Source organism: Gopherus flavomarginatus, chromosome 1 (genome assembly GCF_025201925.1).
Source record: "Gopherus flavomarginatus isolate rGopFla2 chromosome 1, rGopFla2.mat.asm, whole genome shotgun sequence".
In the NCBI taxonomy this organism is placed as follows: domain Eukaryota; kingdom Metazoa; phylum Chordata; order Testudines; family Testudinidae; genus Gopherus; species Gopherus flavomarginatus.
Window position 1 is genome coordinate 257,285,134 of NC_066617.1, and position 18,801 is coordinate 257,303,934.

At 42.0% G+C, this 18,801-nt stretch overlaps 1 protein-coding gene across 1 annotated transcript in view; it reads left to right on the forward strand.

Annotated features, from left to right (window-relative positions):
• Positions 1-18,801, forward strand: part of SH3RF3 (SH3 domain containing ring finger 3) — a 413,174-nt gene that overhangs the window by 380,570 nt on the left and 13,803 nt on the right. The window contains exon 9 of the mRNA XM_050921775.1: positions 18,383-18,720. Within this exon, the coding sequence (XP_050777732.1) occupies positions 18,383-18,720 (338 nt within the window). The remainder of the gene's footprint in view (positions 1-18,382; positions 18,721-18,801) is intronic.

An 18,801-nucleotide genomic window follows, 5' to 3' on the forward strand; every position in this document is an offset into this window, starting at 1 on the left:
TCCACTCCACCACCCTTCTGGGTAAACCCTTCCTTCAGGGCCTGGATCCCAGGGCTTCTACTCTCTCTCTCTCTGGGTTTCCTTCTTTCCCTCTCTAGTGCCCAGAGAGTGACTGCAGCCTTCCACACTGCAGCCCCCTTCTGTCATCCTTTTCTGATGCCAACTCGTTGACTTTATACTATCCCCACCTGTTCCTTCTCCTCTGGGTTCCATCCTCGATCTGGGGTTACTTAGGCCACCTAATTCCCTCAGGTGTGGCCTGTCCACTTAATTGGCCTGTTCTCAGCCCCATTAACCTCTTCTAGGCTAGTGTGGGGTGAAAACCCCATCACAGGCAGATAAGTGGCAGAAGGGTGATGTAAATTAAGATTCCCTCCTCTCCCATGCAAAGGGACACTCACATCACAGCAGCTCTCAGCAAAATTGTGCAGCATACCCAGCTTGCATGAGGGAGGAGCAGCCCTAGCCCCTCCATTGATCCTATTTTACATTTTATCCCTCCTGAGCACCTATCCAGCTTCCCAAGTCCATCCTCAAAGCTCAGCACTCCCGGTCTCAGCAGCCCATCACAGATGCAACCACTGTGAGGATCCGCCGGTTCTGAACCTGGTCCCATGGGCACACGGGCCACTGCTGCATCCACATCACTACTGGATGGTTCTACTAGTGATTGGAGAATGAGGAGCTCCAAGGCCTTATCCTCCACTAAAGGCACTGCCCACAGCAGCCTGAGTGGAGGAGCTTTGGAGTCCCTGATTGGGCTGAGTCCACTATTCAAGCTGGAAAGAGACACAGGAAGTTGTCTGTGCAACACTGTGGATCCTAGCTTGCTGCTGCTACAGACCCTGCTTTATGCTGTCTGACTCCTGGCTTTATCCCCTGGTCCTGGCTCCTGCCCTCAGCCCTGGTCCCTGAACCCTGTTGACCTGGGTTCTGACTGCTCCAGCTCTGAACCTAAGCTATGGCTCTTTGGCTTACAACTCTGCGCTGACCATTGACTTTAATTCCTGTTTTCTGTCTGACCCTGGCTCCAACTTTTTACTCTGAGACATAGCTCCTGACTTCAGACCTGTCTGTTAGCCTCTGGTTCCTGAACGCAGTGCTGTTCAACCAGGCCAGACTGCCCATGTCCCGGGCACTGGTACTGGTCTGCCACAAACCCAATACATACGCCCTTGTCTCCCTGTAGATGGTCATGTAGGCTGATTGTAGCTCCTAATTGCTAAGACTGTTGATCTCACAATTCCTGCACAGAGGTAAAAGAATGCAGTATGAACTCTGCATCTGCGATCTCGTCCTGCCCCTCTGTTTTCTGATCTGTGATGCACACACCATAATGTGGCAAACCCCTCCGCCTCCCAGAGGAGAATCGGCCTGGCAGATTCCAGATAGATGGATTCTGAATGCAGAACATACTAAAACATCACACATTGAAAAACAATTCAAATCTAGTTCTGAAAACGATCTGTAATATGTCAGTATTTGTGGCTCTGTGACCGCTTCACATGCCCACAGAGTGCCAGAGCAAACTAATTTGACTTATTTGACTTGACTTGACTTACCCTAAGAACATATGAGCCAGCTGACTTTCAAAAACTGAGAGTTGATACAGGACTGGGTGGTCACTGATTGTATAGCAGGTATTCCAGATGCCATAATAGGTGTACTTGGATACACTTGGTTTCTGACGTCAAGTTTGAAATTTGCTTTACTGTAAAATCTCATTGCAATCTGCTGTTCAGTGACCGTGGTTCACACACAGAAATTTTTCCCAGTGTCCTCTTCAGTAACTTATAGTACGAGGATTAAAACATCAGGAATAAATATAGGCATAAAAAGACGACATAAACACTGCTAAAAGAATTATACAAATTGACTGAAAATGCACTTTCTGCCAGAAGGTAACCATCAGTCCTGTGACAGCATATTGTGAAATGTGGCAGAAGATTTCTGCAGCATTCCTCTGGTTTCATCATTGAACTTGAGGGCATTGCCAAGTTACAACAGCAGCATTAGTGTAAAGTTTTGTGTTTGTGTAACCCTTCTGCCCCTCTGAGTTGGCAGCAACAAGGACTGGGTTCAGTATCCAGGGGTTCCGTTTCAGTAACACAATGCATAACCGGCTCGAGCCCCCACCCAGTGACCTGGGACACTCACATACCACACCCCCCTGGGCGCCTCTAGGAGGCAATACTTCCCCTCTCGCAAGCACGGAGTCTGAGTGTAGCAAAATCTTTTTAATAAAGGAAGGAATTAATGCGACATCCCATTGGAGAAACACCACAAACAGGGTTATAACACAAACCATAAACAAAAACCCACCTCCAAGTACGTTTGGCACTGTCCTTTTTCCCCTTAGGGTTTTAAGTCCAATCACCCCAAAGTCCAACAACCCAAAAGTCTCTGGTCAATGCCACCCCAGAGTTCGAGAGTTTATCTGTAGAGGTCCCTCCCCCCAGCCTGGATAGAAAGGGGCACCTTACGTGGTCCAGGGCCAACTGCCCTGCCTCTCCATGGGTTCTGCTTCCGCCTTCTCCACGAACTGCTCCGCTTTACCAGCCGCTCCACGCTGCTCCTCCAGCCGTCCTCAGAAACTGCTCCGCTCCACCAGCTGCTCTGCTCCATGAGCTGCTCCAGTTCTCTCTGCAAACTGCTCGGCTCCGCTCGCTCAGTGGGCCGCTCCACCCGTCCCACAGCTACTCCACTCTGCCAGCCGCTCCACTCCACCAGCTGTCCCGTGATCCGCTCCAGCCATCCCCACAATCTGCTCCACTCCGCCAGCAGCTCTGCTCCACAGTATAGCTTTGGGCTCCCCACTAGTTAGCACCATACTCAGTGCTCTCAGCTCAGTGATTTTAGCTTTTTAGTGATTTTCAGCTCTTAGTGATTCCAGCTCATAGTAGGGGAGCCCCAGTGCTAGTGCACCATTAGCTCAAAGTGATTTCAGCTCAGTAACCTGTATTTAAATTCTTAAGGGAATAAAAAAATCAACTCTGACATTCCACAGTGGAGAGAGGAGGGGGTGCAACTGGTGCTTCTGGCTCCACAAGGCACCTGCACCACCAGACACAGATACCTGTCCCCAGCCTCTCTCAATTCTCTGGGTTTTGGAACCCATGTCCCATGTCTAGCCAGTACCACCCAACTGAGGGTGAGCAATTTGTCACCAAGCAGTCCCACAGCTTGGGAGTCTGGGATAGGGTAGGCGTGCCTATGCAAATACACTCTCTGAAATTCTTTCCACCAGATGTCAGTGTAGAGCTTATCCTGACTCTGCTTACATTTGTTTTTAATTTTGTGATCACAGTAGGATTAGAAAGCCCTGAGCAATCATTTCGCCATATGGCAAACTGAGCCTCGAGACACTCTTGATATCTTTTCTTTGCCAGAATATGTGATGTCTAATCATTCCTTCCAGACCAAGTTGTAACCAGTCACATGGTACTTTCACATATAACAAATTAATCAAGTTCATCATCACTGTAATGGTTATCCCCCCGCCCCTCACACATGCTTTCCTTTTCCTGCTTCTCAGCATATGAACAGAATCATTTAATCAATTCTTCCCATTGACTTCAGCGGACTCTGAATCCGGTTCTGTGGACTGAATTTTGCTGCCCTTATTCATGCTAGTAGCATTTACCCAGGAGCAGTGCTACTGATGTCAATGGGATTTGCTTCAGTATGAGTTGCTACTCAGCGATGAGTAAGGGTTTCCGAATCAAGCATTTAAAAATACTTCCTGGGACAAAAATCATCTTTAGGAATTTTTAAAGCATAGTGAAGAAAATGTTTGTTATTAGATGCAATATCTCCACAAAGTCTATAATTCATAATGACTTCAGACTTAAAGTAAAAAACTGAAGCCAGGTCTTTAGAAACTGGCTAAATGTAAAACCAGAGGCCATCTGATCGTCATTTTGTTTTTTAAATATACTTTGGTCACTTAAAGATTCACTAATGTGTGTATTTATAGAAAACTAATATTGTGAAACTCAAAATGTTTATTATAAATCAGTGGTCACCGTAGTCACTCTTCTGAAAACTCTTAACCACAGGCCATCTGCAGGACTCATTGGCAGAGGATGGCTGGGAAGGTGAAAATAATTAAACACAATAAACTCTGTGGATATGTTAAAAATTACAACACATTTTAAAGTGGAACTGGTTGACTATTTTAGCTGACTTCAGGGAGCTGTGTTTTCCCCAGCAAGAGTTTATTCCTCATATATAAAGCTTTCGGGGAGGGGGTGGGGGGAAGGGGAAAATTCGACAAGCAGTTTCAGATAATCATGATGGCATCTGCTGTGGTGGGGAAACACAGAAGCTGTGAGTTGGCCAGACACAGAGGAGAAATTGGTTTTCCAACTTTAAAAAAAAAAAGTTTTAAGAACAGTTTTTAAATTTAAACCCATCTATTCTAGTGGCAGGCTTAAACTCAGTCTGGATAAGAGTGCTGTGAGTTAGCAGGGGAAGCATTTTGAAGAATTGGAGCAGACTAAGAATTTGTCTACAAGGGGCATCTAGGAAATTAATCCGAATTAACTAAAGGTTTGAATGTGAAGTGGATTAGTTAATCTGCATTAAACCCGTGTGTGAACAACCTCACTCAGAATTAAAGTGGCCTTAATTTGGTTTGTCTTAATTCACTTCCAAAGTGAATTAAACTAAACCAAATTAAAGCCACTTTACTTCTGAATGAGGATGTTCATATAGGTGTTTAATATGGATTAACTAATCCTCTTAAAAAGTTAATTTGGATTAATTTTCCTGAGTGTCCCTGTGAAGGCAAACCCATAAACCACAATCCTGCAAAGATGTATGCATGTGTTTAAGTTTAAGCATGTTAGAAGTGTGGCAGGGCCCGCTCACTCCTGCCTCCTCTCAAGTCCTCAGAGACCTTTGGCTGGTAAAGCACCCCATGCAGTTTATATACAATGTTTAGGGCCCTACCACATTCACAGTCTATTCTGGAAAATTTCATGATCATAGATTAAAATCTTTAATTTCATGGTTTCAGATATTTAGATATGAAATTTCACGATGGGTTAACCGTGGCGGTTCCATCCAAAAGAAGTATGTGGGGAGTAATCTCAAGGCTCCTGTAGTGGGGATGTAATCTTGCCACCTTTATTTCTGCACTGCTGCTGGCAGTGGTGCTGCCTTCAGAGCTGGGTGGCTGGAGAGCAGTGGCTGCTGGCTGGGCACCCAACTCTGAAGGTAGCACCACCATCAGCAGCAGTGCTGAAGTAAGGGTGGCAATACTATACCATGCCCCACCCTCACTTCTGTGGTGCTGCTTACGACAGCTCTGCCTTCAGAGCTGGGCTCCGAGCCAGCAGCCGTGGAGCTTCCCGCAGCTGGGGGAAAGGTAGGTCTGACACAGCCCTGGGAGCAGCCCATGCAGGGGAAGGGGAAGTCCCATCTCTCCCCAGCCCATATTTAAGGTGTGAATTCAGACTGCAGCGGGTTGTGTAGACACTCTTGTTCCAGTTTAACCCAGACCTATTTTGGATTAAGTTGATTAGGAACAAATTTCAGCTAAACTAAAATAAGTCACTCTTAAAGCACCATAAGTGTGTTCACAAAGAGTCTTGCCCCAGTTTAACTAAATCAGTTTAAAAACCAATTTAAAGTTAAAATGGTACAGTTTCTGTGTATAGACAAAGCCTAAATAGTCCCTCTGAATCAACTGAAAGTTAAGCATGTGCATACTTGCAAGACTTGGGCCACTGAGGCCTTGGCTACACTGGCGCTTCACAGCGCTGCAACTTTCTCGCTCAAGGGTGTGAAAAAACACCCCCCTGAGCACAGCCAGTTACAGCACTGCAAAGTGCCAGTGTAAACAGTGCCCCAGCGCTGCAAGCTAATCCCCATGGGGAGGTGGAGTACGTGCAGCACTGGGAGAGCTCTCTCCCAGCGCTGGCACCGCGACCACACTCGCACTTCAAAGCGCTGCCGCGGGAGTGCTCCCGCAGCAGCGCTTTGGAGTTTGGAGAGTAGCCAAGCCCTGAGGGTATTTGTTTGCTTATTATTAATGTCTTCCACAATGTTGAGAACATATTAGACTTTGCTCTTGGACTTCCAAGCAGCAGCAGCAGTGACCAGTAATGTCTTCTTTCATCTTTAGCCAAGAGGTTTCACTCCTTTCTCTCAGATGCAGGTTTTGGCCATCCTAGGGCTGACCTTGATGGATATTTGGAAGCTTCTGTAATTGTAGCTGGAAATACAGCTGATATAAAAGAATATTGCACATGTGCTCTGTACTTGCTGCCAGTTCACTTGAGGTGAAATTAATGTTGCTGCTCATTATCTTTAAAGCCTTAAATAGTGCAGGCCCTATTTCCTGCAGCCACTGCATCTTCTCTTAAGCCTCTCCATGACAACTACTCTCAGAAGAAATTCATGGAAATTCAACAAAGCGGATCCTCCCTGTTCTAGGGAGATTTGCTCGGTATTGTTCTAACCTATGCAGATTGTGTCCAGGTGCCATGATAAGTAGAACCTTATACATAGGTGTAATAAGCAATAATGATTTTGGATAGCTTTATGCATTTGCTTTTTAACAATTTCTGGTCACATTTACATTGTATCCAGTTGTAGTTTGCATTAGAACTAATGTACTGAAGAAAATGATTCCTCAGTTCCTGAACACGTCAGGTACTGTTGCCTTGTTGTATAAATGCCTGATATGTGCTACAGGATCAAATGTCATACTTTCCAGAAATTTCTGGAACACACACATACCTGTACACCACAAAGCTTTTGCTGTAAGTAGTGTCTAATACCCAAGTGCCTCCCATTGCCAATTCTTTTCTTCCCTGTGTGCAGGTCAGATACTTACACGTATTCAAATGTTCTACCACGGGGAAAAAAAATAAAAAACAAAATACTCCAGTGCACACACTTCTCTCGCTGGGAGGCGGATGAGAGAACAAATATGTGGCTGATGTGTTGTCTCATTGCTTAATGCACTGCTGGAAGGTGCTCAGATGCAACAGTGATGATAGTAGCATAAGAACCAATAGAATCAAATAGAATGTCATTCTTGTTTAGATACTTTATTTCATAAAGTTGGCATGTTGCTATTGTATCTTAGTTAGGGAGACAAAACCAAAAATAACCATAATGGAAAACGGAATTGAACATTTTTTTATGAATAAGAATAGCATTTGCATTTACACTATATAGTAGCTAATATAAAAATGATAAGCTCCTGCTTCTTCAAGGCAAATTGCTTCAGGCAATCAGCAGCTGGGGTCCAGAAGAAATCTCCTTCTGCTCCTGTTGTATGATTGTAGTAAAAGAGTTTATACCTGCCTGTACTGCACTGGAGGCAAAATATCAGCCTAAATCTGTCATTTCTATTCCAGGAAGGCAGTGCTTTTTTTTTTTTTTAATGGGACTTGTGTCTTGTTTAAGATGTGAACTATTTAAGCAGAATCTTCACTATTCAAGAGTAGCATTTGAGGTTTACTATTTTATTGTCGATTTTTTTTAAAAATTACCAGTTTCTGTTATTAATTGAAGTTATCAGAGTTCGCATTGAGTTCATATTGCACTCTTTGGTATTAGCAGATTAGGTTGCTGGATAAAGAGAAGTGTTGTTAGAAGTGCTGCTAGTGCAATGTGTAGGCATATTATTAATTATTTGTATGGTGGTTGCACCAGGGAACCCCAGTCAAGTGTCAGTACCCCCATTGTGTGAGGGTGTATACAAACATGTAACAGAGACAGACCTGCCCCAAAGAGCTCTGAGTCTATGGGCAGGTTTACACCATGGAGCTAAGTTGACCTAAGTTACGCAACTCCAGCTACATGAATAACGTAGCTGGGGTCGACGTACCTTATGTTGACTTATTGCAGTGTCTACACTGCGCTGGGTTGATGAGAGAGTTTCTCCCATTAACTTACCTTATGCTTCTCATTCCGGTGGAGTACTGGAGTCGACAGGAGAGCGATCGGCGGTCGATTTAGCAGGTCTTCACTAGACCCACTAAATCGACGCCCAGTGGATCAATTGCCATTCAGCAATCCCCCAGTAAGTGGAGACAAGCCCTATATGGCAGGATGCAATAGGTGGCTAGAACAGACAAATAGAGTGAAGGTGTAATGAGAGGATAGCACAATAAAATGAACAGTCTAATAGAAAGGGATCAGAAAAGCAATGGTATTGGCTCACCACTCACCTAACCATAGCTGGTGCATTTTGGCCTAGTAGTAGTGTTTGCTGGCTTTAGTGTTTGCTGGCAGTTCAGCGGTGGGTCCTTCACTCCATGTCTTCCTCTTCGGCGGCACTTCGGTGGCAGCTCAATCGGGTTTTTCTTTTTCTTTTTTTTTCTTTGCTGCTTGGGGCAGCAAAAAAGCTGGAGCCGACCTTGGTCAGGTCAACTATTAAAACTTTTTAAAAATCCCTAGGGCCACTCTCATTCTGCCCCTGACTTTAATGCTGTCATATCACAACAGCAGTGTGACCGTCTTCTTGCTAATTCCCAGAAATATGTTGCGAGAGTGGTAGCAATGTTTGTTCTTCTAGCTTCTAGGCCACACTCAAGGGAGTATAATAAAATCAATCTCATTTTACTTCTGTAATTCAGTGCATCTTTTATGAATTGTTTGTGGGATTATTTCATTGTTGTGTATTTATGAGCAATGGCTAGTACATGCAAAGTTTGGTAATTTCGCATTGCTTACGCATGGCCTCTTTCTGGGCCTGGCCATTCATTCTGAGAGAAGAATACACTTCTTCCAACACCCATATGAGTACAATGGACCCGCCCAATATTGCTTAGTTTGTTAGAACTGATGAAGTTCCAGCCTGAGCTAGTATGGCTGTCATAACAGCACTAGCCAAGTGGAAATAGATACATTAGAAATATGGGACAAAATGACTTACAAAAATCAAAATTTGTACCCATATTTCTTCTTTCTGTAAAACTACAAGTCTCCGCTATCTGTCCTTTAACAAAGTTACAAAGCGAGACTAAATCATTTTGTTTGCTTCTCAAATGAAATCCATCCCCCATGAAAGCCAGCAAATAGTGTTAACTTTGTATGCATAAGGTTAAAGTGTGTCAAACCATATTTTGTTATTGATTCTTTTTTATTCAAATATTCAACAAGTTAGTTTGCTATGGCTTTCTACAAATGTAGGTGTTAATCCCAAAGCTTTCCTTTTTCTTATAAGAAAGACTAGAACCAGAGTTAACTAGTCAATCATCTAAATAATTTGATGGTTAAAGAACTAATTCTAATTTATTTGTTTAACATCTGATTTATTTATAAATCTTTTTCTCATATCAGAATCACAAGTTATCAATAAAAAGTTGAATCAATAAAGACATGGTAGATTCTGCTGCAGTTCAAATATATTATTTTCTATTTCAACAAATGTTTCCAAACAAATTCTTATATTGTACATTAGATTAATTTAAATGGTCCATAACATACAATTGGTCTGGCATATCTGACTAAATAATTGATTTCATATTTGTTCTATACCAGAAAATGCTGAGAAATATGCTAGGTTTCACAATGCCTTCTTGATTAATCTAATAATTTGTTTTAGGGATGTATATGTGGAAGAGAAAACATGTCCTATGCTTGTTTGAAAAATCAAATTTTGGATGAAATTATTCTAAGGGGCCATAGATCCTAGGGACTGGCAATTTTATGATGCTAAATTGTTTTATAGTGTTATCCCTTCTGACTCTGATTTTAATAATCCATTTGTGGCAAATGGAAGGCTACGTGTGAAATGGATAAATGCTATTTCCTCTGCCAGGTTGCAGGGTGACTTATTTATTTAATATGCAAATAATCCCAGGAGCCAGGGTGACATGCTGCACTAGCTTCTTAGATGTTGGGCAAGAAAGAATTATTAGGGGAGAGTCCTAGTTCGTCTTCAGTTAATATAACCTACAAATCCATAATATAACAACTAGTGAGTCTGTTGTGATTTTCCTCCACCTCTACCCAAATGTCAGAATTACGATTAAAAACAAAGAACTTCCACCATTGTTTTTAAATGTCCCCATCAATCCAGCCACTATTTTCCTGAACTGATTGTTTTCAACTGTATTCTCAGCAATAGCATGTGCAGGCCATGCCACAAGTCAGTGTCAGAGCTATAATCAGAACCCACTAGTCTAAACTCTTCAATGCAGGCATTAGCCATTAGAGATGCTGAGTGAAACCCTGACCCCATTGAAATCAATGGAAGTTTTGTCATTGACGTCAGAGATTATGGGATCTTACACACTGTCCATTTTGGGTCATTCCACTTTAGCAGGGTGCAGTTCTGGATAATTTTACCAGGTTATTGAGATGGTTTCATTTTTCCAGTAACAAGGTTGACTGTTTTAGCCCTTCCCACTAAGTACTGACACTGAAAGTTGTTGTCTGGGCATATGGTACATTATCTATTTTTAAAGTTCCCATTCTTTTGATAATCATATCCACTGTACACTATCAGCTGTAACCCTCTGTAACAGACCAGGAAATATGATGAGCTAGGACAGGCGTCTCTCCATCAACTTCCTCCTCTGTTTAAAAAGAAAAAAGAGAGAGAGAAATACCAATGTAACAAATCTGTTATAATTTAATCCCTCTCTCCAATTCATTATATTTTAGTGAACTAATTTTCTCTCTTACTTCCATTTCTTGCAAATGCAGCATATTTGAAGAACCCTGTTAATAGTTAATACTGTCTGTACTTCAACATCTAGTTTTTTTCCTTTCTAATTAGCTTGCTAACTTGGTTCCATCTATTTTTTAAGATCTAATTTTTACCTGATTTGAATATTTAAATATATTTTAAGAGCCTCTCTTTATCACTTTATATAATCCTGCCTCAAGCCCCATTCAGCAAAGTACTTAAGCATGTGCTTAACTCTAAGGACATGCTTAAGTCCCACTGAAGTCAATGGTTAAGTCCTTTGTGAAATTGGCACCTGAATTATTACAGCTTCTTTCTCTTTCTAAACTTTACTTTCATTTGAAATGTTCTGACCAGATCTAATAGACAGGGATTTATCTGTAGTTTTTCCAAGTGCTTTAAAAACGTTGTTTTACTTTTCACCACGTATTAAATTAAAGAATTATTTAAAATGTTCATAAGGTATAACTTCCTTGTGGTGCAACCCTCGTGATATCTGAAAACTAATAATATTATGATTAAGTCCTACGTGCTCCACAGCAGTTGACTCATGTCATAACATTATAATTACAGACCACTGACCATGGGCAGTGGTCTCCATTAAAAGGTAAATATTTGCCATGAATTTCCACACAATGTAGTGGTATGAGATAACACAGAATTAGCCTCTACCTAGAACCAGAAATAACTACTTACCACTGTATGTTATTATCAGTTGATAAATACTGACCTTTTTAGTGATGACCAGTGGATTTTATTCAGCAAAATCAAGATGGAAAGTTCATATATAAATTCTGAGGTATTTCAGATCCAGAGTTCTCATTTGGACCCTTCTCTACCATAGTGTTCTCCTTAGTTTAGGTTATTATCACAATCTCAATTCCAGTAATTAAAATCTCCCGTGATCCAAGTTTGAAAATTCATTCACACCTCTTATATCTGAATTAACAATTTGATCCTACCTTTCCATCATAAAAAGCCGATTTGGAATAGTAGAAGGAATGTATAGCATCCAAAACTATAATACAAATTGACTGCAGCAAGGACTGACCAAGGTTAAATAAGCAGTGGAAGTGGTGGTTTACAGCTACTGACCTGAGGAAGTGCTCCCTGATTGTTACTACCCTCCCAGACGGATAGCATTGAAACCAAATTTTTAATTAAGACTTTTTCCCTCTGGCTTTCTTATCTATTGATGTAGCTGGTGTTACATGAAAAATACCTAATTTAATTGTCTGGATCCCATTTTTCTATCAACTGCAATAAAGTTTCCTCATTTATTTAATGAGGCTGAGTTGGTAGGAAATTCAGTATCGGGAGCTTTAGAGTGAGAAAGGTAAAATGAGATTTTCTGTTTCTTAGGATGGCAAATATATATTTTCTCTATAAAACACCTTGGTCTCAGTGTTTATTTAGACTATGATCTGATTATTACCTTGTAAACTGGAAAAACCCTTCAGTTACCTAAATAGCTCTGTCCTAGGCTCAGAAAAACCCTCTCAGGCTGAAAGAAGAGCTGTTTATAAGCCCAAGATGAGAGTGTTATTGGGATGTCAAGAGGCACCTCCAACGTACTGTGAAGCTGAAAATTCCAACGTTTAAATATTTTGCGATGTTATTTTAAGATAATGATATATTTTAAACTCAGGCTGTACTAACGTTTCAGCACATTCCCCATAGTGATTTATTTACGTACATGGAGGAAGCAATACATGTCCCCACATCGGCCTCCCCACATGCGGGGGTCCAGGCCACAATGCTGTCACTCCTCCTGCTAATGTGCTGCCAGGGACTGATTTCCACAGGCACCCCTCCGTAGGAGCGCAATTGGGTTATTGGTTTTGTCACTGAAGTCAGGAATTATGACACTGAATACATCCAATGGCTGCAGATCTGCTCCACTTTTACAATCACTTTTTTATCAACTATAACTACACTAAAATGTATTTGCCAGGGCTAATTTTACTCATTTGATAAAGAATTAACCCTTCTCAAATGAACACTGTGCACACGCAGACTGAACATATAATCAAAAACCAAAACCCACATTCGGTGCTATTTAAAGATATTGACAGCAACTCACAGTCAGGCATTGACTGTACAATGGGTCCATCAACATGGCCGATCCAGGAAGCTGACAGTGTCAAACATAATTCATTGTCAAATGGAAATTTGATCACTAGACCAAGAAAGCTAAATACTTTCAAAGCTTGTTATAGTGGATTACAGACCTCTGACAAAAGAATGTTACCCAGGAATCTGTATTCCCTTCCATTGCTGGAGGAAGGAAACCTAACATTGTTCTGCTAAGCCAAGAGGAAAATACATTCAAAACTTTTATTCCAGAAAGGCCTCCGTTATGTGCTCCAAAAACTTCTCTTCTACCCCCAGAACTTACTGGGTCCTGTAACTAATTTGCATACACTTTTTTATAACATTTTATGTTCATTAATTAATGCTTAACTGAATCACAGTGAAACTGCTGTAGAAAGAACTGCCCAGGACAGCTATAAATATTAAATTAATTCCTGATGAATGATGGCTGCTATTATACCGAATTTTAAATGAATGCATAATAATTGGACACTCAAAATGAATCATTACTGGGATTCCATTTTGGAAGGCAGAACTGCTAAAGAGCACTGCATTTCTGTGCTGCTAAAAATCCAAGGAAAAAACCGGCCACTCTTAAAGAAATGTACTGCTTGGAAAACATTAATTAACTCTCACAGTCCCCTTGTGAGGTAGATAGATTTTACTTGTACCCCTTTTACAAATGGGGAAGCAGGAACAGAGAGTTTTACAGTGAACTGCCAAGCACAGTAGGTTCAAAACAATTCTGTCCGCTTTTTAAATTAGAAATGTCAGGAATATCAGAATCTGAGCACCTGCATTCTGTCAGAGAGCTTTGGCAATGTCTCTGGAGGACCTGGAAGGTAACGTGATAGGAAGCTGAGAGCAGATATGCAGCACTCCCAGGACCTAGTTAAATTGGAGAAAATGTTGAATTTAAAAGTCTTATTTGGAATCATCCAAACCCATAATATCAATATTGCAATGTAACCACAGTACCAATGGGCAGTGCTGCTCTACAGTTCATCTGTAAGTGTCTTGTGCAAAGCCACACAGCGAGTCAGTGGTGGAAAAGTGATGAGCAGTTTCAAATTCCTGGCGACCAGTCCTATGCTCAGTCCAGTAGCCCATGTTGTCTCTTAATTTTCCCAAACCCACAGTTTAGTTTAAGTTTATAAAAATGCTTATCAGATTAGAAAAAATATTATTTAAAAAAATAGCTTCTATGTGATTCTACTACACCTCTCCCTCGATATAACACTGTCTTTGGGAGCCGAAAAAAATCTTACCGCATTATAGGTGAAACCGCATTATAGGTGAACTAGCTTTGATCCACCGGACTGTGCACACACACACACCCCCCGGAGCACTGCTTTACCGTGTTATATCCAAATTCGTGTTATATCGAGTGGCGTTATATTGAGGTAGCGGTGTATTGCGTTCCAACTCTTAACACTGTATCATCATTTACATTCCACCTCCCTATTATCAGGGATTGTATAGCTTGGCTGTAGAAATTCAGGCCAAGCTTTGCAGGGGTGAAGTTTGTCTTGTAAACAAAATCTCAGTCTCGATCACTTTTTAATTTACAGAAGGGCATAAATATATTTCCCTTTTGTGCTCTCTAACTGAAAAATAGCTTTAATAGTCAAATACATTTTGGGAAACCAACAGTCTATAATGTAAACAATGAGGAGTCCAGTGGCACCTTAAAGACTAACAGATTTATTTGGGCCTAAGCTGTAAGGTGACACCGGACTCCTCATTGTCTTTGTAGATACAGACTAATATGGCTACCACTCTGATATTAGTGTATAATGTAGAATTTGTTGAAAATGTAATTTGCCAAGTTATTTAAATTAAAAAAGCAGCTACCACATAGGCATGGCTTAAATTCAGCCAGAGCCCTCCAGAGCAGAGCTCTGGTAAATATTTTCAAACCCGCTGAAGTTATGAGCCCCAGCGCATCTTGCGGACAGAAGCCCAGAACCCCAGTGCCTCCCACAAGGCTGAAGCCCCAAGCACTGGGGCTCCAGGAAATACTGTGCATGTGTAAATCTTCCAGTTAAAAGCTCCCAAAGCGTTCACCAATGCACTGTAACTGTTCCTTTGGAGCCATTGAGTAGATATTGTACTGTGTAAAACACCTTAAAATGCATATTGAGCCGGTATGCTAGCGTCATTAAAGTATATTGTGTCAGTGATCTGTAGGGAAGGGGAAGGTATCTGACTTCATGAAGAATCACTGAACTTAATATTTATGAGGATGGCAATTTCTTATACTTACAGATTTAAATAAACACAGTTATTTTCTAGTGGTTTTAGTGAGTTACTGCCTGAGGTTCCCATGGTGGTTGTTTGGATCATAGAGCAGGTGTTTAGCAGATAATTGTTTTTTTTTATTTTCTGACATTTCCAAGTGGATTAATTTAATATTTATGATGTAATCCTGTGCGGTGCTGAGTGCCCTCAACCTCCATTGACTTTACTGGGATCTGCAGCACCTTGACATCATTAGGCCCTTAGTTTATAGAGTGAACCATAAAATACAGATGCATCGTGCCACAGTGTTTGATCTAAACCTCTTCCAAGCTCGGGGGGGTGTTTGGCTCTTGAGGTTGAGTTCAGACCCCTTGCTCACAAAACCGGTAGCCAGCGTCCCAGAGGCACCATGTAAGAGCGACACTTTGCATTGTTGCTTTTGCTCTCCCATGTTGTTATGCATTGGCATCTCTGTTCTCTTACTGTTCTGCCATAGCAGAAGAGAGCACATCAGAGAACTTCAGGAGCAGAGACATTAGATACTATAGGTGAATTAGAGTAAATTCGATCTGTGTACTAAATGTTTATACTTACTTCATTGTATTTCCCCCTCTTATTCTGTAAAGCTTCTTTGACAAATGAATTCAGTAATCAGCATTAAAAGAGCATCACTTTAAATCTTGTACAAGACATTGTGTCTACAGAGAATAAATAAAATGCTGTCACGTGTTTCCAAATAGTGTTCCTGCTGGTAGATAGAAACTTTCTGTTCCACCTGTACTGCAATTTCTCTGTGCTTTTTTTCCCTCCAGGGATCCTATTACAGAATAAATGACCAAATACACCTAAATTTCATATCCCTGAATCTCTGAGTATAATCTTAGGCAATAGTTTGAACTTCACATACAATAACAAATAAATGAACAGCCTCCTTGCAGTATAGTATACATGGCTGTATAGTTAATAAATGACTATTTATTAGTGCGCCGCATAATGGAGCACTGGTTGCAAGTACAGTTAAGGCTGTACTCAGTGTCCCAGTATATGGCTTATTTTGCCATGCACTCTCTTCCCTCACAAAACTTTTTAGCTGAAGGAGCTAATGTTCTGGATGTGCACGTGCTTAAGGTAAGTGCATGGTAGAATTTTTCCAGATGATTTTCAGAAGTGCAAGATGAGATTCTATGACAAGGACTCAAGAAAACATATGTTTTCCCCAAATTAGAAACATGCCATTATGATATTTTCAGCCACCTATATCGAGGGATGCAGGAGCAATTTGTATAGTGGGGGTGCTGAGAGCCATTGAACCAAACTGTAAACCCGGTATATGATGAAAACCACTTCAAGCCAGAGGGTGCAGATGCATTCCCAGCACCCCTTGTTCCAGCACCTATGCCAATATCAGGATTATGGTTTACTGTGAAAGTGAAATTTCATAAATGATCTGTATTTTAACTCACTGTTGTTAATTTTGTAACTTCCAGTGTGGAAGTGGTGTATGTATTAGACCTAAAAAGTAATCCTGTAATAGCTAGTATTCACTGTTATAAGCCAAGGCCTGAAATCCTTACGCAGGGCCTCATGTTCCCCAGTGTGGGTTAGTCACCAGCTAGGGTGAGTTCAGTTATCCAGGAATTCTTCCATTAGGGGCAGGGTTTGTCCCCCCACAGAAAAAGAGGACAGAGCTCCAGTCCCAAATCTCAAGGCTCTCCAGAAGCATGAGCCATCTACATGGGAGCCCTATGGATCTGCATTGCTGCTTGCCTCCTGGGTCCTATATGAACTGTGCTGCCCCTGCCTAAGCACTGCCTCGGAGGATGTGGTGTGGTGTTCTAGCTTGTTCCATTTTGCCCCAGGGCATGGGGAAAAACATTCAGCCACAGTCCTACCCTCTCTGAATTTGCAAATCTGTACCCCTGTGGAGCTCTTGTGGAGGGGCTTCCTCAGGGTCAGGAGGGAGCAGGAAGTGTGCTGCAGAGTCAGCTTTCTTTCCTCTCTTGCTTCCACTGGCTCAGACCGGTAGGTTTAAGTTCCTTTCTACTCTTGGAAGCTGGGGGGAGCGGCGCCCGGGGAGCATGAGATGCTCTGTTCTGACTCTGTCCTTATGGATGGAAAATTCTTATTGTGGCCAATGCAAGCTTTACCTGAGTATGGACTAGGAGTGGGCGGCCCAATAAACATGCTGCTCTTTCATAAAAGAAGCTTTGCATTTATTCATATTCCTTGTCTTGTCATAGATGAAATATAGTGAGATTCTCTTACACTGACCTTTTTTTTGCTACCAAATTTCAAACAGTTCAAACAATTTTGGGTTTCCCGTTGCGTTTCTGTATACGTCGAGTTTCAGACTAGAGACATTCACTGTTGGTGAAGTTCACCCCATCCCCCACTGACTACGCAATGCCCAATTAGATGGCTTTAAGCAGAGAACTAATCAAGGGCTGGGAAGATGGACTCCATCCTCCAACAGGAAGATGGTGGCTGTTTGTGGGAAGCAGCCCATGGGAGCATTCCTGGCCTTTGGATCTCCTTTAATAGCAAATCTATGGCCTGCCACAACACTACCCTCTTGTGTTGTCTCTTCAGGCCAGCAGAGGTTCCTCCTGCCTGCTTCACTTGTGTGTCCCCCTTTCTCCTCCTGAATGCAGTCGGATTAGGAGACTTTGCAGCAGAGAGGCTTTTGCACGGACTCTCCACCCTTTGAGCAGGTCCCATGGGGGCATTCTTTAGGTAGAAGGGAAAAGGGACCATCAGCCCTCAGGGCTGGAACTTGCAGTTGCTTCCACCACATCCAATGGCTTTTAAGCCACGTGGTATGCGGGTGATGAAGATGATCTGGCAAAAGGAGAGACAACATTGAGTGAAGAGAATTAGAATGATTGAATAACTGGCAAACAGTATGGATAGAAATTAAAACCTGGTCAGTAACTCACTGATGTAGAAGTATAGTGAATGCATTGTTGGTTCGCTGTGTGCTAAGAATACATACAAAAGGATTTTCTTCCTCTCACTGAATACTGGCTTTGTTGGCAGGTTGATTATTTATTTTATATTTTTGGATGAGATGTTCGTCCCTTTAAATTCCTAGTGTCACACTGAAACTGCTGCATTTCCTTAAGGTATTTAATTATCCATTAGCACAATGGCAACTGTGGATCCATTCCCTGCTTAGTCTGCTGACCAAGCAAAGCAATTTGGTACTTTGATATGATCTTTGTTAGCAAAGGAGCAAATTTTATCTGGTTTCCCCTACATAAAAACACATTTTTAGATAGAGTTTATTATATGGAATCGTGAGATTTTTCTCCGATGTGAAACAAATAGAATGGTGCTTAATAACAACCCGCGAGCTGCTCAGTCACGTGTTTCATGTTGATTTCCTTTCAGAAAGAGAAGAAGAGCGGATTGTTGAAACTTTTAGCCGGCGCGTCAGCAAAAAAGAAATCTCGATCCCCTCCATCTGTGTCTCCGACACCGGACCCTCAGGGAGCTGTGGAGGGAGCTCTGCAGGGAGCAGTGGGACCTGAACTCTCCTCACTCTCCAGCCACGGCAGGGCAGGTTCATGCCCAATTGAAAGTGAAATGCAAGGAGCTATGGGGATGGAGCCACTGCACAGAAAAACAGGCTCCTTGGATTTGAATTTTTCCATTCCTTCTCCCTCCAGGCAGCTACCTTCTTCGATGGCAGCCATCCGTCCTGAGCCCAAGCCATTGCACCGGGAAAGGTATGCTGACGGCAAAGAGTTTGCCTATGAGCTAAGGGTGCTCAGAATTTCAGTCTGGCCTGTCACTTGCACGTAAAGGAA